The sequence below is a fragment of the Oxyura jamaicensis genome, chromosome 6, assembly GCF_011077185.1.
Source record: "Oxyura jamaicensis isolate SHBP4307 breed ruddy duck chromosome 6, BPBGC_Ojam_1.0, whole genome shotgun sequence".
Classification (NCBI taxonomy): Eukaryota; Metazoa; Chordata; class Aves; order Anseriformes; family Anatidae; genus Oxyura; species Oxyura jamaicensis.
The window spans coordinates 17,119,004-17,145,046 of NC_048898.1; the positions used below are offsets into that span (position 1 = coordinate 17,119,004).

At 44.6% G+C, this 26,043-nt stretch overlaps 1 protein-coding gene across 4 annotated transcripts in view; it reads left to right on the top strand.

Moving 5' to 3' along the window:
• Positions 1–115: 115 nt before the first annotated feature.
• Positions 116–26,043, top strand: part of SEC31B (SEC31 homolog B, COPII coat complex component) — a 36,380-nt gene continuing 10,452 nt past the window's right edge. The window contains exons 1-22 of one of the 4 annotated variants that reach the window (XM_035330476.1): positions 116–205; positions 3,963–4,051; positions 5,591–5,714; positions 5,957–6,152; positions 6,935–7,030; positions 7,689–7,829; positions 8,319–8,461; positions 8,713–8,812; positions 10,645–10,806; positions 12,749–12,901; positions 13,664–13,894; positions 15,380–15,454; positions 16,047–16,130; positions 17,080–17,188; positions 17,603–17,781; positions 18,438–18,564; positions 19,676–19,821; positions 20,449–20,622; positions 21,245–21,433; positions 22,261–22,471; positions 22,870–23,196; positions 23,866–23,904. In XM_035330476.1, coding sequence (XP_035186367.1) covers positions 3,973–4,051; positions 5,591–5,714; positions 5,957–6,152; positions 6,935–7,030; positions 7,689–7,829; positions 8,319–8,461; positions 8,713–8,812; positions 10,645–10,806; positions 12,749–12,901; positions 13,664–13,894; positions 15,380–15,454; positions 16,047–16,130; positions 17,080–17,188; positions 17,603–17,781; positions 18,438–18,564; positions 19,676–19,821; positions 20,449–20,622; positions 21,245–21,433; positions 22,261–22,471; positions 22,870–23,196; positions 23,866–23,904 — 3,085 coding nt within the window. In that variant the 5' untranslated portion in view covers positions 116–205; positions 3,963–3,972. Of the gene's footprint in view, positions 206–1,987; positions 2,297–3,271; positions 3,631–3,962; positions 4,052–5,590; positions 5,715–5,956; positions 6,153–6,934; positions 7,031–7,688; positions 7,830–8,318; positions 8,462–8,712; positions 8,813–10,644; positions 10,807–12,748; positions 12,902–13,663; positions 13,895–15,379; positions 15,455–16,046; positions 16,131–17,079; positions 17,189–17,602; positions 17,782–18,437; positions 18,565–19,675; positions 19,822–20,448; positions 20,623–21,244; positions 21,434–22,260; positions 22,472–22,869; positions 23,197–23,865; positions 23,905–26,043 lie in introns of those variants that run through there. The other 3 variants (XM_035330477.1, XM_035330478.1, XM_035330479.1) reach the window with 3 other exon arrangements.

Here is a 26,043-nt window from a genome sequence, read left to right on the forward strand (position 1 = left end):
GGTTTCAGGGAAGCACATATTGAAAGAAAATTACATTATTTAAAGAAAAAAATGAAGGGGGCCGAGCCGCGGTCGCGCAGGCGCAGCGGGGCGGGCGGGGCGCTCCTGCGGGCGGCGGGGCGGGGGCGGCGCCTCTTGGGCTCCCGGCGGCCACCGGCGCGAGGGCTCAGCTCGGCGGGGACGGCCGGGGAGGGCCCGGCAGCCGGTAAGGGCCGCGGCCGCCCCTCCCCGACCCCCCCGCTCCGCCCTGCTCGGGCCGGTACCGAGCGGCTGCCACCGGCCCCGCTGCCTTGCCCTGCCCCGGTCCCGTGTCCCCGTCCCGGCCCCGGTTTCTGGGCGGCGGGGGGGCTGTGGGGTAGCCGGGGGACACCCCGGTCCCGTCGGGCAGCGTACCGCTCGGTGCGGAGCCGCTTGTCCCACACGCGTCGTGCTCGGGCGCTCGGGGCAGCTCTGGGGCGTGAGGAGCTTGGTTCCATGCCCCGGCGGCTGTCAGGGAGGAATGTGCTGAGCTCTGCCCGCGCCAGCCCCGCCTCGCGTGATCAGCTGGGGTTAGCGCTGTGCCTCCCGCCCCCTGCGAGCGGGCTGGGAGCGGGGAAGGGAGCGGGCCAGGCCCATGCGAAGGGAAGGGGCAGTGCAAAGGTTTTAATCGACGCTGGGGTGTGGAGAACGTAAGGCAGTCTGCACCGTAACCCTCGTGTCGTGGCTGAAAGGCCCTTCTCAGCCCGTAGGGTGGCTGCTTTCCTCCTGGGTGACCTTGGACAAGTCTCTTCTCTTCTGCTGCCCACGCCTGACCCTGAGCTGAGGGGATCGGATCAGGCCCTCAGCTTCCTCTGCCTGCTGTGCAGGAAGGCTGGGGCAGAAGGAGCCCTTCAGAGGTGAACAGCCAAGCTGGGGGAGGACTGGAAAAGTTAGGGCCGTACTGACAGAATTGGGGTGGTGGAAGAGAGAGAGGGCCTTACCGGAGAGAGCAACGCCAGGGTTAATTAGCACGGCAGGTCTTTTACAAAGTACTCTGAGCCACAAGCGCTTCAAGTTAGCGTAGGTGAGGAGTCCTGCCTCTGTCAGCGTTATCCGTGGTGGTTCCAGAGCGTGTGCCCTCACTCGTCGCTGCTTGCCGTGTGCCCCCCGGTGCGAGGCGAGCTGGCACCTTCTGCGGGCACCATGCAGGACAACACGGCCGGGGGAGGCCTTGGGGAATCGCTGCTCCTGGCCTGGGCTCCCCCCGGGGCCGCGATCCGCTAATACGTTAGACCCGCGATGGGATGCTTGGGGGAGGAGTTGTCATGGTTAATTAATTAGAGCTCCTGAGAAAAGCAAGAGCTTTCTCGGAAGTCTTAGGTGCTATTTTGGAGAGGTGACAGCAGGTGGCAATCTCTGCCTAAACATCCTAGGGCAGAATCCAATACTGTGCATTTCTCTCGGGCAGCCACAAGAGGTTGCTAAAAAGCTTCTTTTTTCCTTTTTTTTTTATTTATTTATTTTTATTTTTATTTTTATTTTTCTTCCCCTCTTAACGTTATGAGTCGAATCCTGGATATAGACTTATTCGTTGTACAAGACCCTTCTCTATTCCCAAGGCTCAGGCGTTTTTTCCTTCCAAACTCAGCCTCGTGATTTAAAGAGGTGCTGCTGCACTGATGCAAAACCTCAGCTGCAAAGGAGCTGGACTGGCAGCAGCACGGAGGGTAAGAGGTGGGAGCTTGTACCGTTCACCTGCTTGCGATGGCTGCAGGCTTCATTGCTCCCTTACCAGAGGGAGGTCTCTTGGCTGTTCTCTAATAATGCTGATGGGCTAACAGGGGAGCTGTCCTCTCAGAAGTCATGTGGCAGTGAGGCCTGGATGTACAGCCAGCTCCTACAACTGATGGATTGCAAGTGGAGGAGGAAGAGGGAAAGGGAAGGTAGGGAACATACCGGCTGTCCTGCTCCCCCACATCAGCGGAGTCACAGTGCTTTGTGCTGTAGGCCCGTGCTGGCAGGTCCCTGTGACTCCTTCTGGGGATATTTTCATTCCCCACTACTGATAAAGGGAGCAGACCGGGACAGTGTTTCTGTGCCAGCGTGGGACGCAGACAAGTGGGAGCTGGAACTTGGCAGAAGGGGTGTGGTGGAGCCCAAATGAGTACTAGGTAAAGCGTGTGCTGGAAGATAGGAAAATAAGCTTTAGAGGTCTGTTATGGCGATGAGGAGGATGTGGCGTTCCACCTTTGTTCCTGGGCTGCAAGAGGAAATAGTTGCATTTGTTTTATTGTGCAAGAGTTCTGTTCAGCTTCATCCGGGCCTCAGCTAGGTTGGGGCAAGGTTAATGTGAGAACAGCAGGTCCTTTGAGCTTTGGGAGATACTGCTGCAGGCTAATGCCAGAGAACATCAAATCCTAATTAAGGAGCATGTCCTGACAGTACATGGGGGAGAGAGAGGGTGCCCTTATCTTCTGATTGGTGGTAGAGAAGAAACCCTAAACAAGGTGTGGAGTTACTAGGCGGGAGGTCCAAGTCCAAGAGGCAATGCTGACTGGGTTTCCCCGTGTGTGGGCCGCTGGTAATTGGAGACTGTAGCTTCACACAAGCCGCAAGATGATGGAAGACTTTTTCAAAACTGTTTTTTAATATGGTTTGGCCGGGCAGTGTGCTGGCCGCAGCAAGATACCTCTGTGAACTTGGCTAGGAATAAACATCCATGTTTTGGTCTAAGTGAGGCCAAACTCTCAATCACTGACGGTTGTAGCCTGCATTTGGACAGAGGGAGCATGTGAACGCAGGCTGTGATTTAATTGCCAGCCTGGCTAGTGCAAACAGCGCCAAGTAGCCAGGAGAGGCTAATCCCAGGAAGCCAGTGAGATGCGGAGTGTTTTGCTGTGCTGCCTGCTTCCAGTCATATTATTCAGCATGATATCATCAGTATCATTTGAGTGCATAGTTAGCAGCTTTTCTTAGCTAGAATTAAAACTTGCACCGCAGCTAAGCTCAAAAGGTTTAGGAACTGCTCACGAGAGTGATGCTGCTAGCTTGTGAATGGTATCTCCACACATTACTTATGTCACTGACATGCCTAAGAGGCCTCAGACGGACATAGCCTGGGACTGAGAGGTGCTGGGGGCTTTCTTTGCATGTAGAACAGGATCCTACGTGGAACAACAATTTGTTTGTATTTACATTCAGCGTGTTGCAGCCTCCTGGCTGTGTACTGTTTATGTTTGGCTTTCAGTGACATGGGGAAGTTGTGTTGCTGTTTTACAGGTGTTAGCTGATCTATCGAGAGTCAATAAAAAGAATTACTGTCAGAGCTGGGCTTGAAACCCAATGGTTAACTTATGGATCGCTTCCTCTCACCTTCACCTGCCATTCACAAACTGAAGCAGAAGGGCAAATGATTTTTTCCTTTGGCTTCTCAGAGGAGTGAGAACAAAGTGCGTTAACTGAATTGGCACATGATAGCATTGCACTTTGTTTTCTGTTGCCACATCACTTTACTGCTTGGAATTTAGCCTGTCCTGAGATTCCTTTGGCTCCATTTGGCTTCCATATGCGTGCACTGACATCGGCTTGTTCAGAGGGGGCAACTAGTGCTTTGCAAATACGTTTAAGTGAATTTCCGCAGCTGATTTAAACCAGCCTGGACTGAAGACTTGAGTATGTTGTTTAATTTAGATCACCTTCCTTTAACTGAAACTTGCATGTAACTGGGGTACATGGAAAAAGAGCTATGTAGGAAAGAAAATCAGGGATCAGAAATCTGGGATTGTTGCCTTTTTTTGTTTGTTTGTTTGTTTTCATGATTTCTGAAATACCCAAATTCATCCCTGTAAAACTGTATACACCAACTCAGGAAGTAGTAAGTATCGTCTCTCTGAGAACAATTTCTTCCTTGGTACCATAGTAAGGGGGATATTTTGTTACCGGTATGATTATTTTCATGTTGGCTTTGTCTGGCTACTCTAACTGCTATGTGAAATTACTTCTAGAGCCTAGAAAATGAAGCTAAAGGAGATTGAGCGAACAGCTGTCCAGGCATGGAGTCCAGCAAACAACCACCCCATTTATCTAGCAACAGGTAAAGTTTTTCACAGTTCAATAAAATTAAAGTATGAGTCACAGAGAGACTCTTACATGCAGTTGTATTGGCTTTAACTTTCAACAATTCCCACTTTAATAACCTCTGGAAAGCTTACAAGCAGTATACTGAAAACATGACAGTGTTGTGGTTTTTTGTTTGTTTGTGACCTCCAGAGGATTATTTTCATGCCTAGCTTTGACAAGTTAGAGGGCTGTGATTTTTCAAAGGGTGAATACACTTTTTTTAAATTTAATTTCTATTTAAGCTTGTGTGACCTCCAATCCAATACCTGCTTGCTGTAAAAAATAAAACAAAATAAGGTTACTTACTTGGAATGATACAAAGTTCACTCTTATCACGTTCATTTCAGCTTACTTTCACTTTGATGGTTTTCAGTGATGATCATGTAGCTTGGCAGCCAAAGAATAAAATTTCCTTCTTCCCAATAGTGCCTGTTTTGATTTACATTCAACATTTTCAAAATCTTTAATCTCCATTTTTTATATTAATCATTATTCGCTACTTTTATAATCAGATTATTTCCTGAAACATGAAGTCAGCCTGTTCACTGAGATGGCAGTAGGTGAATTTAGTGTTCATGTGGAACTGTCAGCTGGGTTGTATACCCAGCATGAGAAGTAATCAGGCCTGTCTCTTGTCTGGGTTGTGTGGGGCTGCCATATTGTTCTTTATTTTTTTATTTTTTATTTTTTTTTCCTCCAGGAGTGACTAAAGTTCAGCTGTGACCTTAAAAGCAACATTACCACTTTTGGGGTAGTCTATTTTGTGTTTCTCTAATAAGGCCACAGTTTTGGTTGGACCAAATGCCTTGGCTTCAATCTGCTTTAGATCAGAGGCTGCATTGTTTCATTATTTATACTCCTTTTTTATAGTCTCTTGGGTACTTTCCTGCCATAGCCAGTTGCAAAGCATCCCTGTGGCAACTGTTTGCATGGCAGTGTCCTATTAGGCAACGTTAGGTCTATTTTTAGCTTTTACTCTGTAACTAGGGAGAAGGAAGGAAGCCATCACTATTTGGCTGCCAGATCTCTGTGGGTCATCAAGGAATGCTGGGTTGGCTAAGGATGAAGAACTTTTGGCATAGACTAGGTTTAGAAGTTATGATCATGACCTTGGGTCACGGTTGAGGAACAGTATACAGAAGTATTTGGGTTCATAATTGGATCTGGGTTTCATGATGCAACTGTATTTGTAATTTAGGTAAAGGCTTAATATCAGAAGCTTTGGCTGTTTGGATAATGTATAGGAATTATATCTATCCCAAGAGAGGAAGGTGTTTGCACAGCAGTCACGCTTGTGCCCAGAATTTCTTGAAGTTCTAATTTCTTTCAAAGCCTTCGTCATAACAGTTGGTTCCTGTTTCTGAGGCATTTGTGCACATACTGTCTCTGAGTGGGCACAATATTAATGTTGTGTTGACTCTCAAGGGTAGGTTACCAATGCCTTGCTCTATTTATATCCTGTGCACTTGAAAACCATGCCCAATTCTAAGTATTACCCTTGTGCTTCTGCTAGGAACATCTGCCCAGCAACTGGATGCATCCTTCAGTACAAATGCCACCTTGGAAATATTTGAGGTTGATTTCCGGGATCCCTCCCTGGACATGAAGCAGAAAGGAACACTTCCTGCCTCAAACAGGTATTAGTGTCTCATACTAACATATCGCTTAGTGGAACTGAAAAGGGCTTTTCTGGTACAAGAAAAGAGGTGTGTGGGGGGGTGTTTTCAGGGTATAAAGTGATCTTTTGAATCAGTTTACCTCTGGTTTTGAGAACTGACTATTTCTGGCTTTACACAAATCATGCTTGGTGTTTGGTAATGCAGAATAGTCTTCCACCGAATACTGTGGCCTATGCCAGTTTTATTTTCTTCTTCTTTAGGTTCCATAAGCTGATATGGGGTAACTTTGGAAATGGGTCCCCGGAGTCCTCTGGAGTGATCATTGGTGGAGGCGATAATGGGGTACTGACAATGTACAGTGCGCATCGGATCTTGGCTTCAAAGAGCGAGCCTGTAATTGGGCAGACAGAGAAGCATTCAGGGCCTGTTCGAGCTCTTGACTTTAACCCTTTTCAGGTATGCAAAATAAAGATACTTACAAACAAATTAAAGTTAACCCCCATGAGCTATTCCCATGGTGTACAGAGATTTATTAACTGAAGTTGCAGCTTTTAACCTGAAAGAGGCGTGGTAGTCGTGACACAAGACTGACTTAGAATTCTGATTTGTGCTCTGTTGACAACTTTGCCACTGAATTCCCCTGTGACCTTTATGGTGAGGTAAGATGACTTGATAAAGCATGACTTCTAATGCTGTTATACATTAGACCATTACCTGTTTGAAATCAGAACATCTTTGTTTATTTCTTCAGTTGGTGTCCAATTCAGTGGGTTTCTGATCACACCTGAAGGGACTACAAAGTAAGAAGTGAACAAAACACAATTTCTTACAGTAACACAAGGGCAAATTGGAACTTGTCCACGGACCCTTTTGGGAAGCCTGTACCTTCTCAAAAGGAATGTTTTTGATGCCAGGATGCAGGGCAAAGGCTCAAATAGCCAGAGGCTGGCTTTCAGACCTATGGTAGAGTTTCATGATGAGTAACACTAGCTGATGACAAACCTAGCTTGCTAGACAAATTTTAAACAGGTTTCTACCATGGCACGGCTGAAGACATGGGAGGCCAGAAACATACTCGGTTTATAATCCTGTTACTATCTTCTTAGCATTGGCTGTGAAATGCAGCTCTTATCTGACTTTGGAAGCTTTGTGTTTTTTTCACTTACATTTATTTTTAAGAAATCTGTCCTCTTTCCCAGTAAGTAGGAGTTTCCGCTGAGCTTATGTTTTTTCTGCAGAGTAACCTCTTGGCTTCTGGAGCCAATGATTCTGAAATTTTCATCTGGGACTTGAATAACTTCAGCGTGCCTATGACTCCAGGGGCTAAATCACAGGTAAATTGAGTTTTCCTCTGGGCAATACCCATGGAGTTTTATTTATCGGTAGGCAAGGCACACAGTGTGAGTGTGTGGAATCATCCTGGTCTAAACACTCTGAAGAGAGAATGATCTTGACTTTTGTCAGGAGAATGATGAATCATAACTGAACGATGGGTTTCATTCTGGGATATGGAAAGATAATTGTAAGGGGAGGGAAGATAGGCTGGCAAGTTGCGGTAGAATGCACTTTGCTTGGATGGGTAAGATCTTTGTGGGTTTGAATCAAATACCTGACCAGTTTATCTCATGATCCAGCTGTGGCATGTGTGATGGATTAAGAATGCTTATTGGACTCTTATCGAACCCATGATTTATGATACGCTTGGCCAATGCAGAATCCAGTACCTGCTCCCAAAATGCAAAGGTGCTTTTCCGAGTGACATTCCCCCACAGAGTTTGATTGTCCACTGTAGTCTCTGTGGAAAGAACTTCGCCTGCTCCCTAGTGATTCTGGACAGTGCTGCTAATATTTGCAGTTGCTTGATCAGTGATGGAGGAGGGGAACCTATATATTCTCAAATCCTTGACATTAGTCAAGCTAATGTCAGAATCCTGTGATCGGTGTTTCCTCAACGCAGGGATAATGGAACTATGGCCTTTCCTATCTTGGCAGCCTCATGAAGACATCAGTGTGGTGTCCTGGAATCGACAAGTGCAGCATATCCTGTCCTCTGCTCACCCCAGTGGCAAGGCTGTGGTTTGGGACCTCAGGAAGAATGAGCCTATCATCAAAGTCAGTGACCACAGCAACAGAGTGAGTGAAGACTACCATTCTGACTTGCTTTCAACATGCCACCACCGTAACTGCAAGCAGTGGCACAGGCTCCTGGTATCAAGTGCTTGTAGTGTGGGAGCTGTTGTGTCTGGTTTTCTTGGAGCTACAGCAACAAAGCATCTCTCTCTTTTTTCTTAATGAACTGCAAAAACAATAACCTTACCTGTCCCTAAAGTACAGTGCACCCTTTCTGTCTTCACAGCTCATGTATGAGAGGCCTCCTGTGTTTTAATCCTAACTGTCTTCCTAGATCAACTTTGAACGAGTCCTTCAACTTCTGTATGGTTAGAGTTTTATGGCTGTGTAGAGAAGGTCGAAATACTTGCTTTCTGCAGCAAGACATTGCTGCGCTTGCTTTATGTCAAGTATTCTAAGCAAGTTAATTACAGAACGATGTGGCTCTGGGCCATTTGCACCATTGCAAGCTTGCGTTGCTGAATTTTCATTCTATGCTATTTTTGTCCCTAGATGCATTGCTCAGGAATGGCCTGGCACCCAGAAGTTGCAACCCAGCTAGTCCTTTCCTCTGAGGACGACCGCTTGCCAGTGATCCAAATATGGGACTTACGTTTTGCTACCTCGCCTCTGAGCCAGCTGGAAGGGCACGCTAGGTGAGGACCTGCTTGTCATGTTGCATTTTCAAGGTCCTCCATTTTTAAAAGGCCAACATCTGGGAGACTGGAATTTAGAGAACTACAATTATTTATTTATTTCAGGCTGTTTTGTTTCACAATTGACTCTTGTTTTAGCTGGGGTGAAAACCAGTGTTCTGAACTTAAAGCAGCGTGTAGCAGCACTTCTTGTTGATAGGTTGAGAGAGAGAGCGGGGTATGAAGTCTGTTTTCTTTCTCATCTGTTTTAGGGGAGTTCTGTCCGTCTCTTGGTGCCAGGCAGACCCTGAATTGCTGTTGAGTAGTGCCAAAGACAACCGGATCTTGTGCTGGAACCCCAGTACAGGGGAGGTACATAACAGCAGCTATAAGTACACGTTATCTGCTTTATACAGAGCTGTGTGCTATTCTACATGTATGTCCCTTTTTTGTATCCATGTGGAGTGTCAATATCTTTTCTGTAGTATGTCTTCTGCATTCTTTCTGTCTGGAGAAAATGAGAATGTTGTGAGAGACTAAATGAGACTGAAAACAACAGGGATGAGCAGAGATTTCCTCTGACATATCTGTGTGCAGAGGTTGTACAGGGAAGAAAGGTTTAACTATAAACTTAGTTTCAACTAATTATAATTTCTCCCTGTGTTCACCCATGTAGTGTTCTCTATGTTTTTGTTTCTTCTTCCTCCTTCTCGTAGAGTACTGGAAAAAAATAGTGGGGGGGGGGAAGCTTGAAGGAGAATGAGGATTATTTGTTAGAGTCATTGAGAGGGGGACAATATAATATGCCTGCAAACTTTATTTGTAGTACAGTGTTTTTACATACAGTTATGTAGCCATGTATCTCAAAGTTACCGTCTTTGAAATACTTAAATATCACAATGGTTTTAAACATTTTAAGTGGGACTATGTAAAAATTTCTCTGCACACCTACTTTGTTCAATTATGAGTTTCTGGATAAAACTGAATTTTGAACTTTGAACAGATTTCACTATGTTGATCTTGATGATAGCACAGGGAAAATATGCTTACCATACTGAGCAAAGTCCATCTGTAAGTCCCAGGCTGGATTCATCTTATGGGGCAATTTGCTTAGCTGACCACCTTTGCCTTGGAGACAAAAAAGAAAATAAATTAAACCATTTTTGTAAAAGACATGAAATGTTGTTGTTGTTTCAGGGGATTTGAAGCTCACTGTGCACAAATGTCTAGTGGTTAGAAGAAAATCAGATTCTGAAATGTTCCTAATGTCTAATTTTTACTAAAGCATTTTCACTATATTTTAGAGGAAGAATTTAAAAGCCAAATTTACTGCAGCTGGCTTGTCTTTATGCATGCTGATGTAGATTTGCAGATTTTAAATTCAAGTTGGGCATCTATGCACATATTTGTTTTAGGCGGTTTTCTTGACTAGCGCCAATGGTTAGAAAATTTTCAAGTGATACAAGACTTAGGAGAGTTTTCAATAGTAAAAAAAGGGCATTTACAATGCTGATCTGGTAGTATGAGGAGAATAGTTGGTTTGATTTTGTTTGAAGGAGATTTTCTTTTTGGGGAGGATTATTTTTTGTTAAACTGCTTAAAAATAAATACATCGTTTTATTAGAAGTAAATGCAAGGTTTTATACCTAGGAACAGAGAGCACAGGTCGTGTTCCCACGCAGAATGAAGCAGTGATTCTGTATGCTGGAAAGCATTGTGCCTGTGAGGCATAAAGCAAATCTCTTCGTTTTACAAACTGGAGTCTCAAAGTCAAGGTTGTGTTAGTGAGTTGCTCCAAATCAGGCAAAAAGTCTGTGACTGGCCATGAATTGAACTGCAGATTTTTGAGTGCATGACTTGTTGTCTGCAATATCCTTCATAGTTTGTCTGCAGCTATCGCAGCCCTCTTTTCTCATTTTACTTCTTTTCCGTAGGCTTTTATTTTCCCTGTCAAATGTGTTCTTCTAGACTGTTTACACATTCTTGATCATGACACCTTCCTGCCTATTGGCTTCTGGTTTTCGTGTATTGTTTTCTGTGCACTACAACTCTATTGCAAATGCATCCTTCAAGCTAAAATATAAGACGTGTGTACAATGGTGGTATGTAAATAAGTCTAACACACTTGTTGTGGGCTAGTAATTTTGGGGAAAGCAGAGGTCTATTCTTATATTGTGTCCTTCTGTCTTCTCTTTTTGTGATAGATGGTTTACGAGTTACCTATTCAGAGTCAGTGGTGCTTTGATGTCCAGTGGTGTCCTAGGAATCCTTCAATCTTCTCTGCTGCCACTTTTGATGGATGGATCAACATTTATTCTGTTATGGGTGGGAGCTTAGAAGCTCAGCAGAAGACACAGGCTGACAAGGTAAAGTCCCGTGAATGTATTTTGTCCTGAAGGATTGACAGTTACTCTCCTGACTTCTTAGAGTGTTAGAGGCATGCCAGTGTAACAGTATGATTTTTAAGTGATGCAGTCAGTCCCACCCACTGGGGCATATCTGTATGGTATGGCAACCAGACGCTGCCTGTGTGAGGATTTAATACCCACCTAGACACAAGTGGACTGCATTGCGTTCTGACAAAGAGGGGTCTCTGTGTGTCTAGTAAAATTCATTAGTGTGTAAAGAAAACAAAGATCAAATATAGTTTTGATGTTACATATATATTTATAATGATTATTATTGCTAGTATAAAAATAAAGCAGCACAACTGTTAGAGCAACAAGCTTGTCACTAGGTTAAAATTAAATACATTGATACTAATTAATACAGAACGTTATTCTTTATTAGTTCATAAGAGAATTTTTAAAAGTGGCTTATAAACCACAGTTAGTAATCTTCCTCAAGTCAATTAACTATAATGTGGAGCAGGTTAATGTTTTGATACTGAAACCCATTATTTAGACATTGAATTGATGGGCAAACTCTGAACAAATTAAATGTCAGTAGCCTGAAATTTTATTTTTAATCTGGTGCCTGGTCTTTCTATTCCCACCCTCTCTCCCAGCCAACAAATTCATTGCAATACAGGTTTTAAGAGAATACCTATGAGCTGGATTAATTTTATTTATATAGTCATTTACAGCTGATTGAGTTCAGTTTCATAGGATTTGCAAGAGGCAAAGAATACTTTACAAAGCAACAGCAGTAGGAGATTAAGGATTTATTTAACCCGTGGTGGATTTTCTTTCTGTGCATTTTCTATGTGCATGTATCACACTTCAAAACTGGAGAATAGCCAGGTAGCATAACTCATAGATGAACAAAAAGTAAGAACAAAAGTAGGAGATGATGATAGTTATGGAGGCTGGAAGTTCATGACTAAGAGGTGGTCTTTTTCCTCTGGAGTCCTTGGTATCAGGGCAGAATCTCTGATGAAGACCTGGAGGTTGATGTTACTGATACCTTATTAGCATTGTGGTGTGGTTGGCTTGTTTGTTTTAAGGTTCAGGATCATTGATCTATAAGTTTAGGCTGTTCCCTCAGGAAATACTTTTTCTTTGGAAATAGTTTCATCTTTTGACTTCAAAGACAAAACAAGAAGGTCTTGCATGGGATCCTTTGTTTGGCAACCTTAGCTAGCCCAGCCTTGTGCTGCTTTCTTTCAGGTATGCCAGTGAGAGGTCTTTTGGAGCTATGTCATGAGATCCTGTCAAGCTTGAACAGGGTTATCCTTGGCTAACACCAAATCTATGCCAATAATGTTAAAAATAAGGAATGCTTGTGAACAGCATTGTATATATACTCACCAACTCCCTAAACGTCAGAAATCCAGATCAGAGGCTACTTCTGACATACTTTTGTCTAGGCAATAAAATCTGGAGAGGTTATTTCACCAGCCTCACTGAAGTCCTATAAAAACTTGAGACAGTCCTTAAAACTAACTAATTTGAAAGATTCAAGCAACAGAAAGGGAGTCAGCATTCCTTTATGAGCAATACAAGAAATAAGCTGACAACTTTTGACCATATTTTGTCACTGTCTTGCATAAAACAAGTAATTTTGTAATTCCTGTTTTTATGAGTTGAGTGCTAAGCCAAGCACTATTTGTTAGGGAATTTTTGTCTTGCTAAGGAAGCTTGCTTGAAAGTCTCTCAAGGTGACGTTTTCTTGAGAAATCATTTCTAGGACTGTTTGGAAATTCCATTTGTCTTACATTGGTCTTGGTAATATTTCAGGAAGAGATGCTGTAATAGTCTCTTTCTTCATCAGCATAGAGCATAACTATTAGCAGTATTTTTTTTTTGTGCTTGCTCCATACAGACAGGAATTGAATTGTATCTTATCCCTTTCTCCAACTGATTCTAGATCTCTTCCTCCTTCAACAACCTGGATCCCTTTGGCACAGGACAGATCCTTCCTCCTTTGCAGGTGCCTGAGCAAGTAGCTCAGACTACTTTGATCCCACCACTAAAAAAGCCACCAAAGTGGATTCGCAGACCTGTGGGCGTTTCATTTGCAGTAAGTGAATAGAGCATCCTTAGCTGAAAATGCAATAGATTGTGTCTTCTAGTAATGCAGTCCCTTTCTTTCTATGTGAAAACTTTTGATCTTCCTGCTGCTAGTTGTTTTAATGCCTGTTTAAGGCACTGTGTGGTTTCCCATATAGGGAAGCTTTTTTTGCTCAACGTTCAGGTACATTTCCAACATGAAATAATCCTGTCACAGAGAATGCGAGGTTATAAGGAGGAGTTAACAGAGCTAAGAAAGACTCATAAATCCTGTCCTTGTAGGCTGTGGCATGCATTTCTGTTCTCCTGTCTTTTCTCCTCTCTACCCAAGTATTTAATTTTCTTCCCTTCTTTCCTACTAAATCACAACTCTGGATTTTTCTTTTAGCCTGTCTTTACTTGTTTTCTGTCCGTCTAGTACCTGCTGTTTACAGGATGGCTTTCATCATTGCAGCCTGCCTCTCCATGTCAGAAAAGAACAAACAGTTCCAAACAGTACTTCTTCCTCTCTGCCATTCTGGCATTTGCAATTGGCTGTGCCTGCTTGCACGTACACAAGTGTCTTCATTATCAGTGGGAACTACAGCTTCTTCGGCTTGAAGGGCTCGTGATGGGAACTCCCTCAGTGTTCCTGCTATCCATACATGAGAAACTTCAGCTTCCTTGTGATCACAGCTGGAGCTTGAGTCTGCCTTGCTAAGTGAAGAGCTAAGAGGGGTGTTTTTACTTTTGTTTATGAAAAATGTTTACTTTGTCTCTCTGTCTTTCTCAGTTTGGAGGAAAACTGATTACCTTTGGTCTTACCAAAGCTCCTGGGCAGCAAATGCAGCAGACTTACCCACACCAGGTTTTCATCAGTCAAGTCACTACTGAAACTGAATTCCTGCTCCGATCCAGAGAACTGCAGATGGCTCTGCAGTCAGGAAACCTCCTTGATTACTGCAAGGGCAAGATCCAGACAGCCAAGTTGCAGTTTGATGAGAACCTATGGAACTTCTTGAAGGTAGGATGTCTGTGGTGAAGCACAGAGGTCATTTCTTTCGCATTCCTGGGGTGAAATGTGCTGTTTATGCTCCTCTCTAGTCTTTTATATTCCTGTTCTTTAAGATATAAAATCAAACTGAATTGGCTAGTTAATTACTTGTCTAAAAGAAATTTTGGCAGTTGAGGTCTTGGAGGTTACGTTATTTTTCAATAGGAATGGTCTTTTCAGTGGATTGGTTTGGGCTTCCTGTCAAGGTGCTAAACAGAATTTGCTCATCTCAACCCAAGTCCAAGCTATATCTACTACCTGTGGGGTTCTACCATTACTGTTTCTCAAAGCAAAGTCCAAATGGGTAATGATATTCCCCAATAATGAGGCAAAGATCTGTGGCAGCATGAGGACTGGCTGTAGCACTACATAGGATGCTGGCTTCATTGGCAATTTCTTACTTACGAAAGAGTTTGGTGGTGAGGAATTACCATCTTTCTAGAGAGGCTGGGCTTGGTAGTTTTTTTTTTTTTTACAGACACTCACAGGCAGCCTGCTTCTCTCTGTGGAAATACTGGGATCTTTTCCATAGCATAACATTTGGATGGAGAATCAGGTCTCTTGAATAGGGAGGCCAGTTGCTGTCTAGGTGGTGACAAGAGTCTCTGTCGCAAGGGTCTTTCCAACAGTATCTTCATCAGTATTGGATGAGATATCTCTAACAGTCCATCTACTGAATTCTTATAATCCAGAATGCCCATGGTCCTACAAGACAATTCCAGGACAGGCAAGCCCCACTGCTATTGATTTTCTTAAACTACAAACAAAACACCTTAATTCTGTACAGAAGGCTGTCCAGCATGAACCTTTCTGCATCTGCAGGAACAGTTTCTACCAACTGTTTACAAGTATCTTATCTATGTACAGATTGTTCAGTCCTATAGTAGGAACAGCCTGAAAGACTTAAAGAAACAGCCAGATTCTGCTTGCAAGACATTAATCGCTCATTAAAGCATACAAATAGCATGTATAAATCGGGCTGTGTACAGCCTGTGGGAAACTCTGGGACTGTTTGAAATCCCCAGCCAGAGACCTTCTGTAACAATTAATTAACTACTTTTTTTTTTTTTTTGTGAAGCCAGGTAGGAGTTCAGGCAACCACCTTGTCTCAGTTTCATCCAGACTAAGATCAGTCTGTTGTCTCTGCACAGAGATTAGCCTAGCAATCCAGAGAATTAATGGCCAAGTGCACTAAATAGACACAAAGACATAGTCCTGACTCTTGGTTGCACCTAGCTGTAACTATATGACAGAACTTGAATTTCACCCTTTTATCACCTTAAATTCTATAGGCTTACTGGTGGTATTCACTGGGTGTACTCGTCATAGTTGAGTTCTTCATCTATAAGCTGAGCTGTAGACTTTGCTGCTAGAAGTAGCCAACCATTGGCAGTGTGTAGATATCTCGGATTTTACACATTTTCCTTGTCTTTTTCTTTGTCCTTTGTTACTCAGGTGAACCTGGAGCAGGAATCCAGAACTAAACTCCTCAAGCTGCTGGGCTACAGTAAAGAGGATCTGCAAAAAAAGGTAAGGGAGTCTTTCAATACAGAGAAACCGTTACAGGACTAAAGCTGCTGCAGAAAGGTTGTAGGGTCACTGCTGGAAATGAGTGAGTGCTCTCGCAGCACACAAAGAACCAAAATGTATTTCAGCTGAGGGGCACCTGAAGTCCCCATTAAAAAGTGAATGTGGGAACTTGTAAGAGTATAACAGTAGTTTTACTGGATCAGACCTGGATGAGCCCTGTTATCTTACTGCCAGTAATTGCTGCTCAAAGGAGCGTATAACAGCAGCGCAGTTGTGAGAGCTGCTTCTAGCATCCAGCTCTCTGCGTCTCAGAGTTCCTCAGCCACAAAGATGACGACAAATGAAGGCAGTCTGGTGTAGTGCTGTTGGAACTGCGGGGGAGGTGACTCTTGCAGCACCATGGGCAATGCTCTGAAAAGGATAAATGACCTCTGCTGGGTGGCCAGCCAGGAACAGGGAGAGGTGGAACTTTTCAAACAAGTGAAAGAGCCAGGGGAGTTGTATGGGACTTGTCAGTCACTTGGTGGCTTTGCTGCTCATGTGTTTAACTTTAACAGGGGCTTCACCCAGTGAACGTCTGTTACTTTTCTAGATCGCCTCATGTTTGAGCAATGGGATCCCAGATAAACAGCCCCTTCCTGAGGCCAATGAGGCAAACACTGCACAGTCAGATCAGGTATGTCCTGTACATCTTGCCAGTCTGGGAGAGCAGCAGAGGGCAGAATGAACAGGAAGGTTTAATTCCAACCACAAGTTGTTGGGCTCAATGCAGGAATCGCAGAGGGCAGTTCACAGGCCTGTCTGACCCTCACAGGGTCAGACTAAGCGATCATAGTGGTCCCTTCTGGCTTTAAAACAAATCAGCGAGTGATGAAGACGGACTCCTGGCTGTTAACCCTGCAAGAAGGCTTGCTTCACCAGTGCTGATTTCTTCAGTGATAGACTTAGCCTCAGCCCAGCTTAACTTCATGCTACAGTTCTGGATTTCCTCTGTGAAGCTTCTGCTGTGGTATTTCTTTTGCATTTCTTTCCTTTTCACCTCTATCCTTTGAAATGTATTTTCATATGATTTCGGGATGTCCAACTTCATGTGCCTTCCAAGGCCTGGTTCAGCATCTTCTGTAATTTTGTTCTTCTAAGGAATCTAAAGCTGCTGTCCTCAAATTAGTGATCTTCACAGACCTTAAACACTTGTTGAGGTATTCTAGTGGTAACATTTGTATCGTGCATTCCTATCAAGCACCAAGCATGTCTGTGATCCTGCCTATTAATTACAGGCATCCCTTGTTGGGCTTGTCCCTGCTCCATGCAAAATTGTACAGCTTGCTGGCAGATGAGTAGATGAATGCTGGCCAGCAATACTGTTGTTGTTGCATGTCTTACACTGTCAAGTCTCCTAAGCTTTGTCAATAGCCACACTTCTCCTGTTGCTACCCCGGTGAAACTGTGCACGTTGGTAGTGCATTGACAGGAGGCATGAAGGGTTTCCAAGTTGAAATCAGATTTATATGAGCATTCTCAGCCAAATTAAGAGCAGCCCCACCCCACCTTGTAGACAATTAAACTGTTTGGGGCATAGTCTGTGTGGTCAATGAATGAAGTAACCTCTTGCACTCTTTGCACAGCTTTTGATAAATACCAGTGATGATGTAGCTGCTGTTTCCTCCTCTTCAGCCTTTTTTGACAACCTCATCCCACAGAATATGAGCACATTGGAGATTCCTGTCACAGAAGGTATATTACATGAAGTGTTTTTTTTTCCTGCTGTCTTTAGATAATGGAAGGAGGGTAAACCAGAAAATTCTCTAGAGACCAGGAAGAATTTGGACCACTCCAACAGATACATACCTTTAAAACACATGATGTACCCTACTGTCATGCAACATCTCTCAGCATTGTGCAAAAAAAAAGGACTTTTCACAGATAAGAGACCTGTTAAAAGTGGATGGGAATTGTCTAGATTATAGGGGATTAATGTTAAGTCAGTGGGTCTGTTTATTTGTTTAACTGCAAAACCTGATTTGTGTTTCCAGATCTTCCTTTAGCTGGATTTCCATGTTTTATTTTTACTGTCTGATCTTTAAAATGCATGACCAATGCATCCGGATGGTGCCCCTGTGGCTTGACTCTGCTTTCTCACCTCTATAGATACAGATGGACTCATCAGCCAAGCTCTTTTGTTGGGGAACTTTGAGGGTGCTGTGGAGCTGTGCATGCAGGCAGAGCGCTTTGCTGACGCCATCATCTTAGCTATAGCTGGCGGGGAGAACCTGCTAAAGGAGACCCAGAAGCGCTACTTTGCCAAGCAGAAGACAAAACTCTCCCTGGTTAGTGACAGTTCTGTTTTACTCACTGAGCAGTGGAAGGTGTGTGGTATCTTGGCAGATGTTTGTCTGAATATATATGGAAATGCTTTGTCAGGAAGTGGAATGTCAGCAGAATCTGTTCATCTCGTCTTGGCTAGACGTTTACTCTGATCTCTCGATAGTTTTATGACGTTGTCTTGTTACCCACCTAGAATGTCTGTTCTCTGTTCCTTTCTTTTCATTTAACAGTTTCTGCTTCAGCTCCCCATACCTGTAACCTGTTGAGCATACTGCCCCTTCACAGCTCAGCTAGGAGGGTCCTAGCTTATTAATAGCCTGATGGGGGATTGTAACAGGGGTTGCCAAAGCCCAGCATTGTATTCCCAATCATCAATACTAGCTGCTCTGAAACCGGGCATGCATATCTTTAGTCTTGCCTAGTGTGGCTGCTTTCATCTTCAGTGCTTTGTTGGGCTTTTCTCTTTCTTTGGAGACATCAGGTACCGATTTCTGTTAACACTGGAGTGCTGGGATTGGTGGACCTTAATGTGCAGTGAGGTGGTTGCTGCGTACTGGGAAGTGTGTCTGAAAGCGAGCTATCCCTGTGAATACACTTGTTTGAGCAGTCAGTATACCTTAGTCTTCAGTCACTGACAGGCCTTCTTTTTTCCTCACAGCTGCTTTCCTCCATTGTGCAGCAGAAGTGGCAAGATATTGTTTGCACGTGTGATCTACAGAACTGGAAGGAGGCACTGGCCATCTTGTTAACGTACGCAAAGCATGAGGACTACACCCAGCTCTGTGGTATGCAGTGTTGCTATCTTTTGATAAGACATTCCTTAGGGGAATGCATTTCTGGACTGCTTAACCTAAGAAGCAGACACATTTGAGGAAGGAAAGCACTTCTTGTTACAGCTAGCTGGAAGTCTTAAGTGTGGACTGTTAAGTTAGAAGAATGGATTATGTACACTGTAGCTGACAGTCATGGTTTAAAATGGTATGTGCTGGTATTTCCTGTCACCTCAATCCATAACTTGGGGAAAAAAAAAAAAGAAAAGAATAGGCAACAGACTGAGGTACTAAGAGTATCATGTTTATTATTTTATTCTGCAGAGACAGGGATTTCCTTGACAGTAGAAGGTCAGATGGCTTCACTCCATCTGGAAGGGGTTTTTCTGTCCAGCAGTTTCCCCTCCCTTTTAAGCTCAGAGATGGGTTCATGACTGATGGCTTCAGTAGTTTTCTCAAGCCTGTGAAAAGCCAAACATGCTCAGCAGCGGGTTGTTCTGATAAGGTAGAGTTAAGGGGCAGTCTAATGACTGAATGTGAAGAAACGTTACTTAGCTGGCAACTAGCACCTGGCTGACAGGAATGGCTAAGCTCTGTTGGAGAAGTGCCAGTACTTGATACGAGTCAGATGACATAACTTGAAATGCAAGAAAACAGGGCATCTAGTAGAGATCAAAGTATAGGGCAGGAAAGTTGCCCTGGCAGTGGCGATAGTGAGATAGCTCCAGGTCACCCTTATCCCCTAGCTTTTGGTGAACATTGATAACTACCAGATTACTTACTGTCTCTGATACTGGACACAACTGTTGCTGGGAGATATCCACACCTTAATGGAAAAAGACCATTGGAGATTTTGTCAACTAAATCTGTTATTTTTAAGGGTTTTCCCTTTTATAGCTCAGACATACAAGAATTGATAGATGTATAAGAAATGACTTCTCTTTTCAAACACATTGACTTTGGTACTCCTTAATGATGCCAATTTTTCTGTGTTAACCTGAATTAGGTTCAGATCAAATGCTGGCAACATCTTTTCATGCCAAGCCAGAGTAAGAGAGGAGCCTTGGTGTTTATGAGCTCTACAAAAACTAAGTATTAAATCTTGTCTGTGTTTTTTCCTTTGTAGACATGCTGGGTGCCCGCCTAGAGTCGGAGGGAGATGCAGCCCTGTCCAATGATGCCTGCCTCTGCTATATCTCATCAGGAAATGTGGAGAGGTTGGTGGAATGCTGGGTAAAAAACCATGAGACTTCGTCACCCCTTGCCCTGCAGGTACAGGTGCTATGGTGTTGGTTTGACTTCTCTCTGGGCCAGTCTGGTAACGCTAATCTGTTATCATCACATCAAGTGCAGAGTAGCTGGCTTCCAAAAGAAGTAGCTGTATCCTCCCAGTCATCAGCCAGCAACGCATATATCGTTGTATAGATACAGCCATTACTTTGATTTCTAGGAGTTGGAGGAGCTTTGAATAACTGAAAACATTCTGGTCTGTTTGTCAGCAGTAGTAATTTTTCCCTAGTGAATTTCTTCTGGTATGGTTTTAATCCTTTCTCTTCCAAGCTGATATCTCGTAACTCCTAGAGTTACAGAAATAATTTCTTAGTAAATAGATCACAGCTGACTGGAACTTCCTTGTGGTTTCTGATTTTTTTTCCCGTACTGTAAAAGTAGCTGTGTCAGGATTTGATTTCTGGTTCCTCTTTTTTCTCCATAAAGCACACCTGAAGAAGTGGTCATCAGTGGTAGTGTCTGGTGCCAAACAGAGTAACTTTTGTTCATGTTGGACCCGATTTCAGTTGAAAGGGAAGGGCCATCTGGCCTTGTCTCTGTGTGAAATTGGCCAGTAAAGCAAGCCAGATTCTGAATGGTCCGTTTCTCCCCCTCCCCCTGCCTATTCAGGATCTCGTGGAGAAGGTGATGGTGCTGAGCAGGTCCATTGAGATGCTCCGAGGCACAGCAGGACCAGCGCCAGGCCCTGTCTTGGCAGAGCGAATCACCCAGTATGCCAGTCTCCTGGCATCGCAAGGATGCTTGGCAGCCGCAATGGATTACCTACCCAACAGCTCTAAAGAGGTGAGTGAGAAACAGGTTGTTGTGGGAAAGGTTACTGTAAGGGGAAAATTGATACTTTGCACAAGAAAGCTTTGGGGTTTGACTTGTGTCAGGACTTAAGGTTTCACCTTAATTATGGTAACTTGAGAGAAGAGCTTTTTTTTTTTTTTCCATGTGTAAGACATGGCAATTGTCTCCATTTGTTTGTTTCTTTACAGTGCCTTTGATTTGGGGGGAAAAAGAAGGAAACTAAAAACCTGTAATAAGGTTCCTGGAGAGCACTGTTCAGAAGTAGCTCTCCAGGGAAGCTAGTTCTAGTCTAGTTCTGATACTAGCTGGTAGAAGGGAATGGGGAGGCCAGTCTGTAGTTTGAAGCAAATCTGTCCAATGGCCAAATGAGAGTGGGGGTTGGGGAGGGAACACCCTAAAGATTGTGAGAAGGATCAGGGAGACTTCATCTGTGAGGAAATATGTCCCAGGATTTGTCACTTACAGGTTTGTTTTTCCTGGTGACTACTGTAGAAATGGCTAGCTTTGCAGGCTGATGCTCCGTGCTTAGGATCAGGGTCTGCTTTGAATACCACCCCAGTAGCCTCCATTTGAGGCTCTAAAGGCACTTCTCCTAATGCATAGTTTGTTTCAGCTCCTGATCGAACAGCTCCGAGACCGTCTCTTCCATGCTCAAGGAGGGAATGTGGGTGATCAGCAGCCACCCCCTTTCCCCTACGCTCGTGTCAATGTAGGTGTCATTAAACAGACATCTCCAGCAGCCAAGAGGGGTTCCACCCCTGAAGGAGTGGCCCGTAAAACAGGTCCTAAACATCCAGAGAAGGTAGGCCTTAAATTCAAGTGCTCATGGCTTGGGAAGAAGGGAGGAAGGCTGCTGGGTTGGGGAAAGCATGTGAAGTAATATGAGATGGTGCAGACTGCAGGCATTGAGGATCTCATCAGTGATATTCTTCCCTGGAGCAAACACAAGCTCTTTAATAATGCAAAAGTGGGCTGCATGGCTTCTTTTCACAAAGTCCTGACCCACATCTAGTCACTGAGGGAAACTGCTACAAGTGCAGTGATCCACTGCAACCTCTAATGGAGTCTCAGATCTCGCATACTGAGGGAAAAGGGGGCTGTGGTTCAATCACCTATGCCACCTCACCCTCAGATGTCAGTAAAACTAGTGCAGTATGGGTTCGTCTCAGTTCCTGGCTTAAGAAAACTGCGTTCAGGAAGTTTTGCGTCCAGCTTCCTTTACTTTATTATTTATTCATTATTTCCTCTGGTTTTGCTTCCAGGAAGTAACTATGTGGAAATTGGTTCCTTGTGAAAGCCTGGGAATACTCTGAAGAGTGTTTCCCAGCTTCTAGAGCAAGCTATGTGATGGGAAAGGAAGACAGAGGGTCATCAAGTATTGTGCCAGCAGAGAAGGAAGCACCCAGGCTTGTTCTCTTTGCCTTCTCCTGCCAAACACAGGGATGGTTTGAGGGAGGTCCTTTGTGCTCTTATATATCTTTTATCTTTGATTCAATCCACCCAGAGCACTGACAGAAGCAGCAGCATCTCTTGCCTGAGAAGTGACAGGGATAGAAAGTATGTCTGTTTTATGTATCTGTCCTATATGACTCCCTTACCATTTCAAAGTCCTTTGTTTTGTAATTGCAGCCCAGCTATCAGTCACTTACCCCTTCAGCACCTCCTCAGCCTTCAGTGCCTTCCCTCTTTGCACCTCAGCCAGTGCCGGCGTTGTCCGTGACACCTCATCATGCTGCCACCCCCCAGGCCAGCGCTGGTCTACAAACAAGCGTCTACTCTAGAGGGCCCCCGTACCCACAGTACAACTTGGGCATGGTTCCACCAACAGCTTCAGGGCCAGGTAAGTATTGTCTGATAGTTGTCTGTTCTCCTGGCCTTCTGCAGGCTTTCCTAGACCAAAACCTTCAGCAGAGATAGCTGCTTTACCTCTTTCTCATAGGTCTGTTGTACTTAAAAAGAACAAGTCAGCTGTCAGAGAAGCTTCTCAGCGCTTCTGGCATATCTAGTTCTACCAACTGTTGCTGCACTGCCACTGTTAAGCATATATAGGGATGGAGGAGCCACTGCTAACTTTGTGGCAGGGTTTGACGGATGTAGCCTGGGTTATGGGGGATACGCTTGGCATGGATACACTTGGGCATGGTTTGGAGAAGGGAAGACTTACTAGGATGAAGGAGAGCACCAGAAGTAGATTGAACACGGAACGAATGATGCTGATACACTCTTTCTCATTTGTAGCTCTGTCACAGTCTCAGCCATTCAGCCCTGCAGCAGCCAGACCTGGTGGTCCTGCTTCATTCCCCAGCCAGCCTCCTCTGTCAGGACAGTCCATGCCCATGACATCTCCTGGTGTTCTACCACCTGGACCTGCCCTCTTCACTCCAGCCTCAGTCCCATCGTCTCAGCTTCCTGCAGCTTCTCCTTTCCCTGTGGCCAGCCAGTCTCCTCTAGGTTTCTCTTCAGCACCGTTCAGCTGCCCCATGAACATGGGTTATCCTCAGGGTGGTCCTGGAGCTCCATCTACTAAGCCCCTGCCAGCAGCCAGCCTTCCTCCTCCTCCCACAGGTAAGTACTGCTTGGGTGACTTACCTGTCCTGGGCACTCTTGGAGGCAGTTTGCAGTACATAATGGACATGGGCCTTCTGAGCTCTGGTCTGTTGCCTTAAAGGCTAGATGTGGGATTCTCTGAGGCTAAACTTACAGGCTCATTGTGCTGAGGCTTGCTGTGGTGGTGGAATACAGCAGTGATGACAGTTTCAGTCAGGCTGTTCAGCTTCTCTGTCCTCCGGGTTGTGGTTACAGGATGCTGTCTCTTCAGGTTCCCAGTGCAGCCTTGAGTAGTCATTGCCTCCAGAGGCATCTGGTCTGACTGAAAGGGTGGTAGTTCCTGGGGGATTATTGGTGGAAGGCTTGCCGATCTTATCCCTGCATATGTAACTTAAGTGAAAAGTACATTTGAAATGCTGGGGTAGCAAGGCGGTTCTTCTTTGTCCATAGGATGCCCCTTGCCTACCTTCAAGATAAAATACCTGTGTGCTGTGCACTGATTCTCCTCATTGTTTCCTGTTGCTATAAAATGTTTGCCAGGGAATCTCTTCTGATTTCCTCTCTGCAGTGTACTAAGTCTGTGCAAGCTCCTTCTGAAAAGCTATCAGGGATAGTATCCAGGAATATTATTTTCTGAGTAAAAGCTGTTGATGATGATGACAACTCCCACCCTGCCTTGATTTTCAGGTTTCTTCCCTTGGCTAGATCCCCACATGGATCATGCAGGTAGTACACAGAGAAGCCTCCAGAGCTGTGGGGGAGGCAATGTTGCTGCTTCCAGTGAAATGTGGGGTGTGTGTGCATGTTTAGTATGCATGCATGTGTGCCTGCTCATTGCTGTTTGTGGTTTCCTTGCATGTCTGGAGATCTGTACATCTGGGGTAGTGGGTATACTTGTCCTGAGGCCTAGTGACAGTTGAGGATGTTGTAAGTGAAAGGAAAACACTGTGCTATTACTGGTGAGTTTGGGTACAGAAGACAGAGACTTCTTCCTTCTCTACTTGCCTCCAGTCCTGGAAGTATTAGTATTCTCAGTCTCTGTGTCCCTTTGCACAGCTGCTGGGCCAGCAGGATAGGGGAGCAGCCCCTGCTCCTTTCTTGCTTCTCTAGACAAGGAACAAGCCAGTGGCTGTAACTCATCTCATGTTTTCTCCCTGTTACGCTCCCAGCCTTGTGCATGGCTTTACTTGTGCTTGTGCTCTCCCCAGGTAGGCTGGAAGAGGTGAGGCTCCCCCACGGGCAGCAATGGAACAGTTTCCCAAGCAGATGTGGGGGCTCTATTCCAAGGGGAATTAGAAAGTCCTCTTGGTTTTGTTACAGGACAAGGTTTGGGTCTCAATCTCCATCGTCTGGGGAGAAGTTGGACTGTAGAGCTTTTTCATACTGGTGCTTTGAACTGATGTGTCTCCTTGGGGATCATGGATGGCAGAAAATAGGCATCTCCTAGTCTGTGCTGTCAGTGGGTAAGGCTCGATGTCTTAGTGGGGCGGCTCTGCACAGTGGCTGCTTGTGCCAAAGACCATCTGCCAGGCACAAAACAGTACCCAGGGAGTCTCAGATTTGTTTAGAAAATCTGAATACTGGGTACTCACTTGTACCACCTAGCAAGCCTCACTGCGTAGAATAGGACTCCAGAATGGGAGTTGTCCATTCAGCAGGGAAACAAAAGGCCTCAATGCCTGTTAAAGCATATTCCAAGGCAAGGTTATCAAACACTTCCTCAGGCTGAAGGTGCCCTGTGGGAATTCACTGATGGGAAGTTCTTTTCTCCTGGTAATATTTAGCCTCAGTTTTCATGGGGAGTATATGGGGATATATATCAGCAGTGCAAATAGGCTTCCCTGAGAGCGCTTTCCTGCCTGCTGTTGCCCTGGTTTTGATGGGTACTGTTTTTAGCCTGGAAAGGGACTGTAGGATCACTCAATCTAGCCAGACGTACTTCCTTTGGAAACTTCTGAACATGAGCTTGTGGAGAAATTCTCACTAGCACAGTGAAGAGAGATCTTTGCTTGTAGAAATCCCATGCTCTCGGTGAGCATCAAGGACAGGGTGAAGGACAGTAACGTGTTGGCTGATCTCCTGTCTGGCTAGGATAATCCCTGACTTCATCTTGTGACAGTTGTATTTTTTCTAGGACAGGCATTGCTGGAGACTGCTGCTATGGAGTGTTCTTTTCAGGGTTGTTGAGAAATTGTCTTTCACAAGTAGTAGAGGCAAGATAGCCAGGGTTTTATCCCAGCAAAATGCAGCAGGTTCCTGTTGTCTCGTGTCTGATGATTAAGTGCCTGGCTTAAAGACTATAATTTAAATAGCTGTTTCCTGTGAGGATTCAAAGTGCCACTGGGCTGGAATAGTGCCAGGGACTGCTAGGCCACAAGCTCGGTGGGGGCCAGCAGAGTTCTAGGGCACAGAATCCCCAAGCTAGAAATAAGTGCCAACTTAATTAAACTGCTGATCCAAACTCATCAGAGAGTGAGTCTTGAAATCATGGGAAAAGGGAGGGCAAAAAGAGGCTGCCAGAGTTTTAATAATAAAGGTAATTAAAGTAATGAAACACCTTTTGCATCTTTCCCCTGTGATTTTTAAAGCTCAGTTGAGGATCAGTGGCTCATTAAGCGTGGCACTGAGCTCTGGCAATTTTCATATTGCCCCATAGAATTATGCCACATTCTCACAGATTCTTCTTGTCTCGTGGGCCTGAGGTTATTAATACTGGTGTGACAAAAGAAGCACTGGGGTTTTGTCTAGAGATCCAGGTACCCTTACAAGACAACTATAGACAAGGCAGTTGGAATTTGGCTGTAGCAAAATGAAGTGTGGTTGAAGGTCTTTTGATGTCGTGTGGTCTGATGGATTTTTAATTAC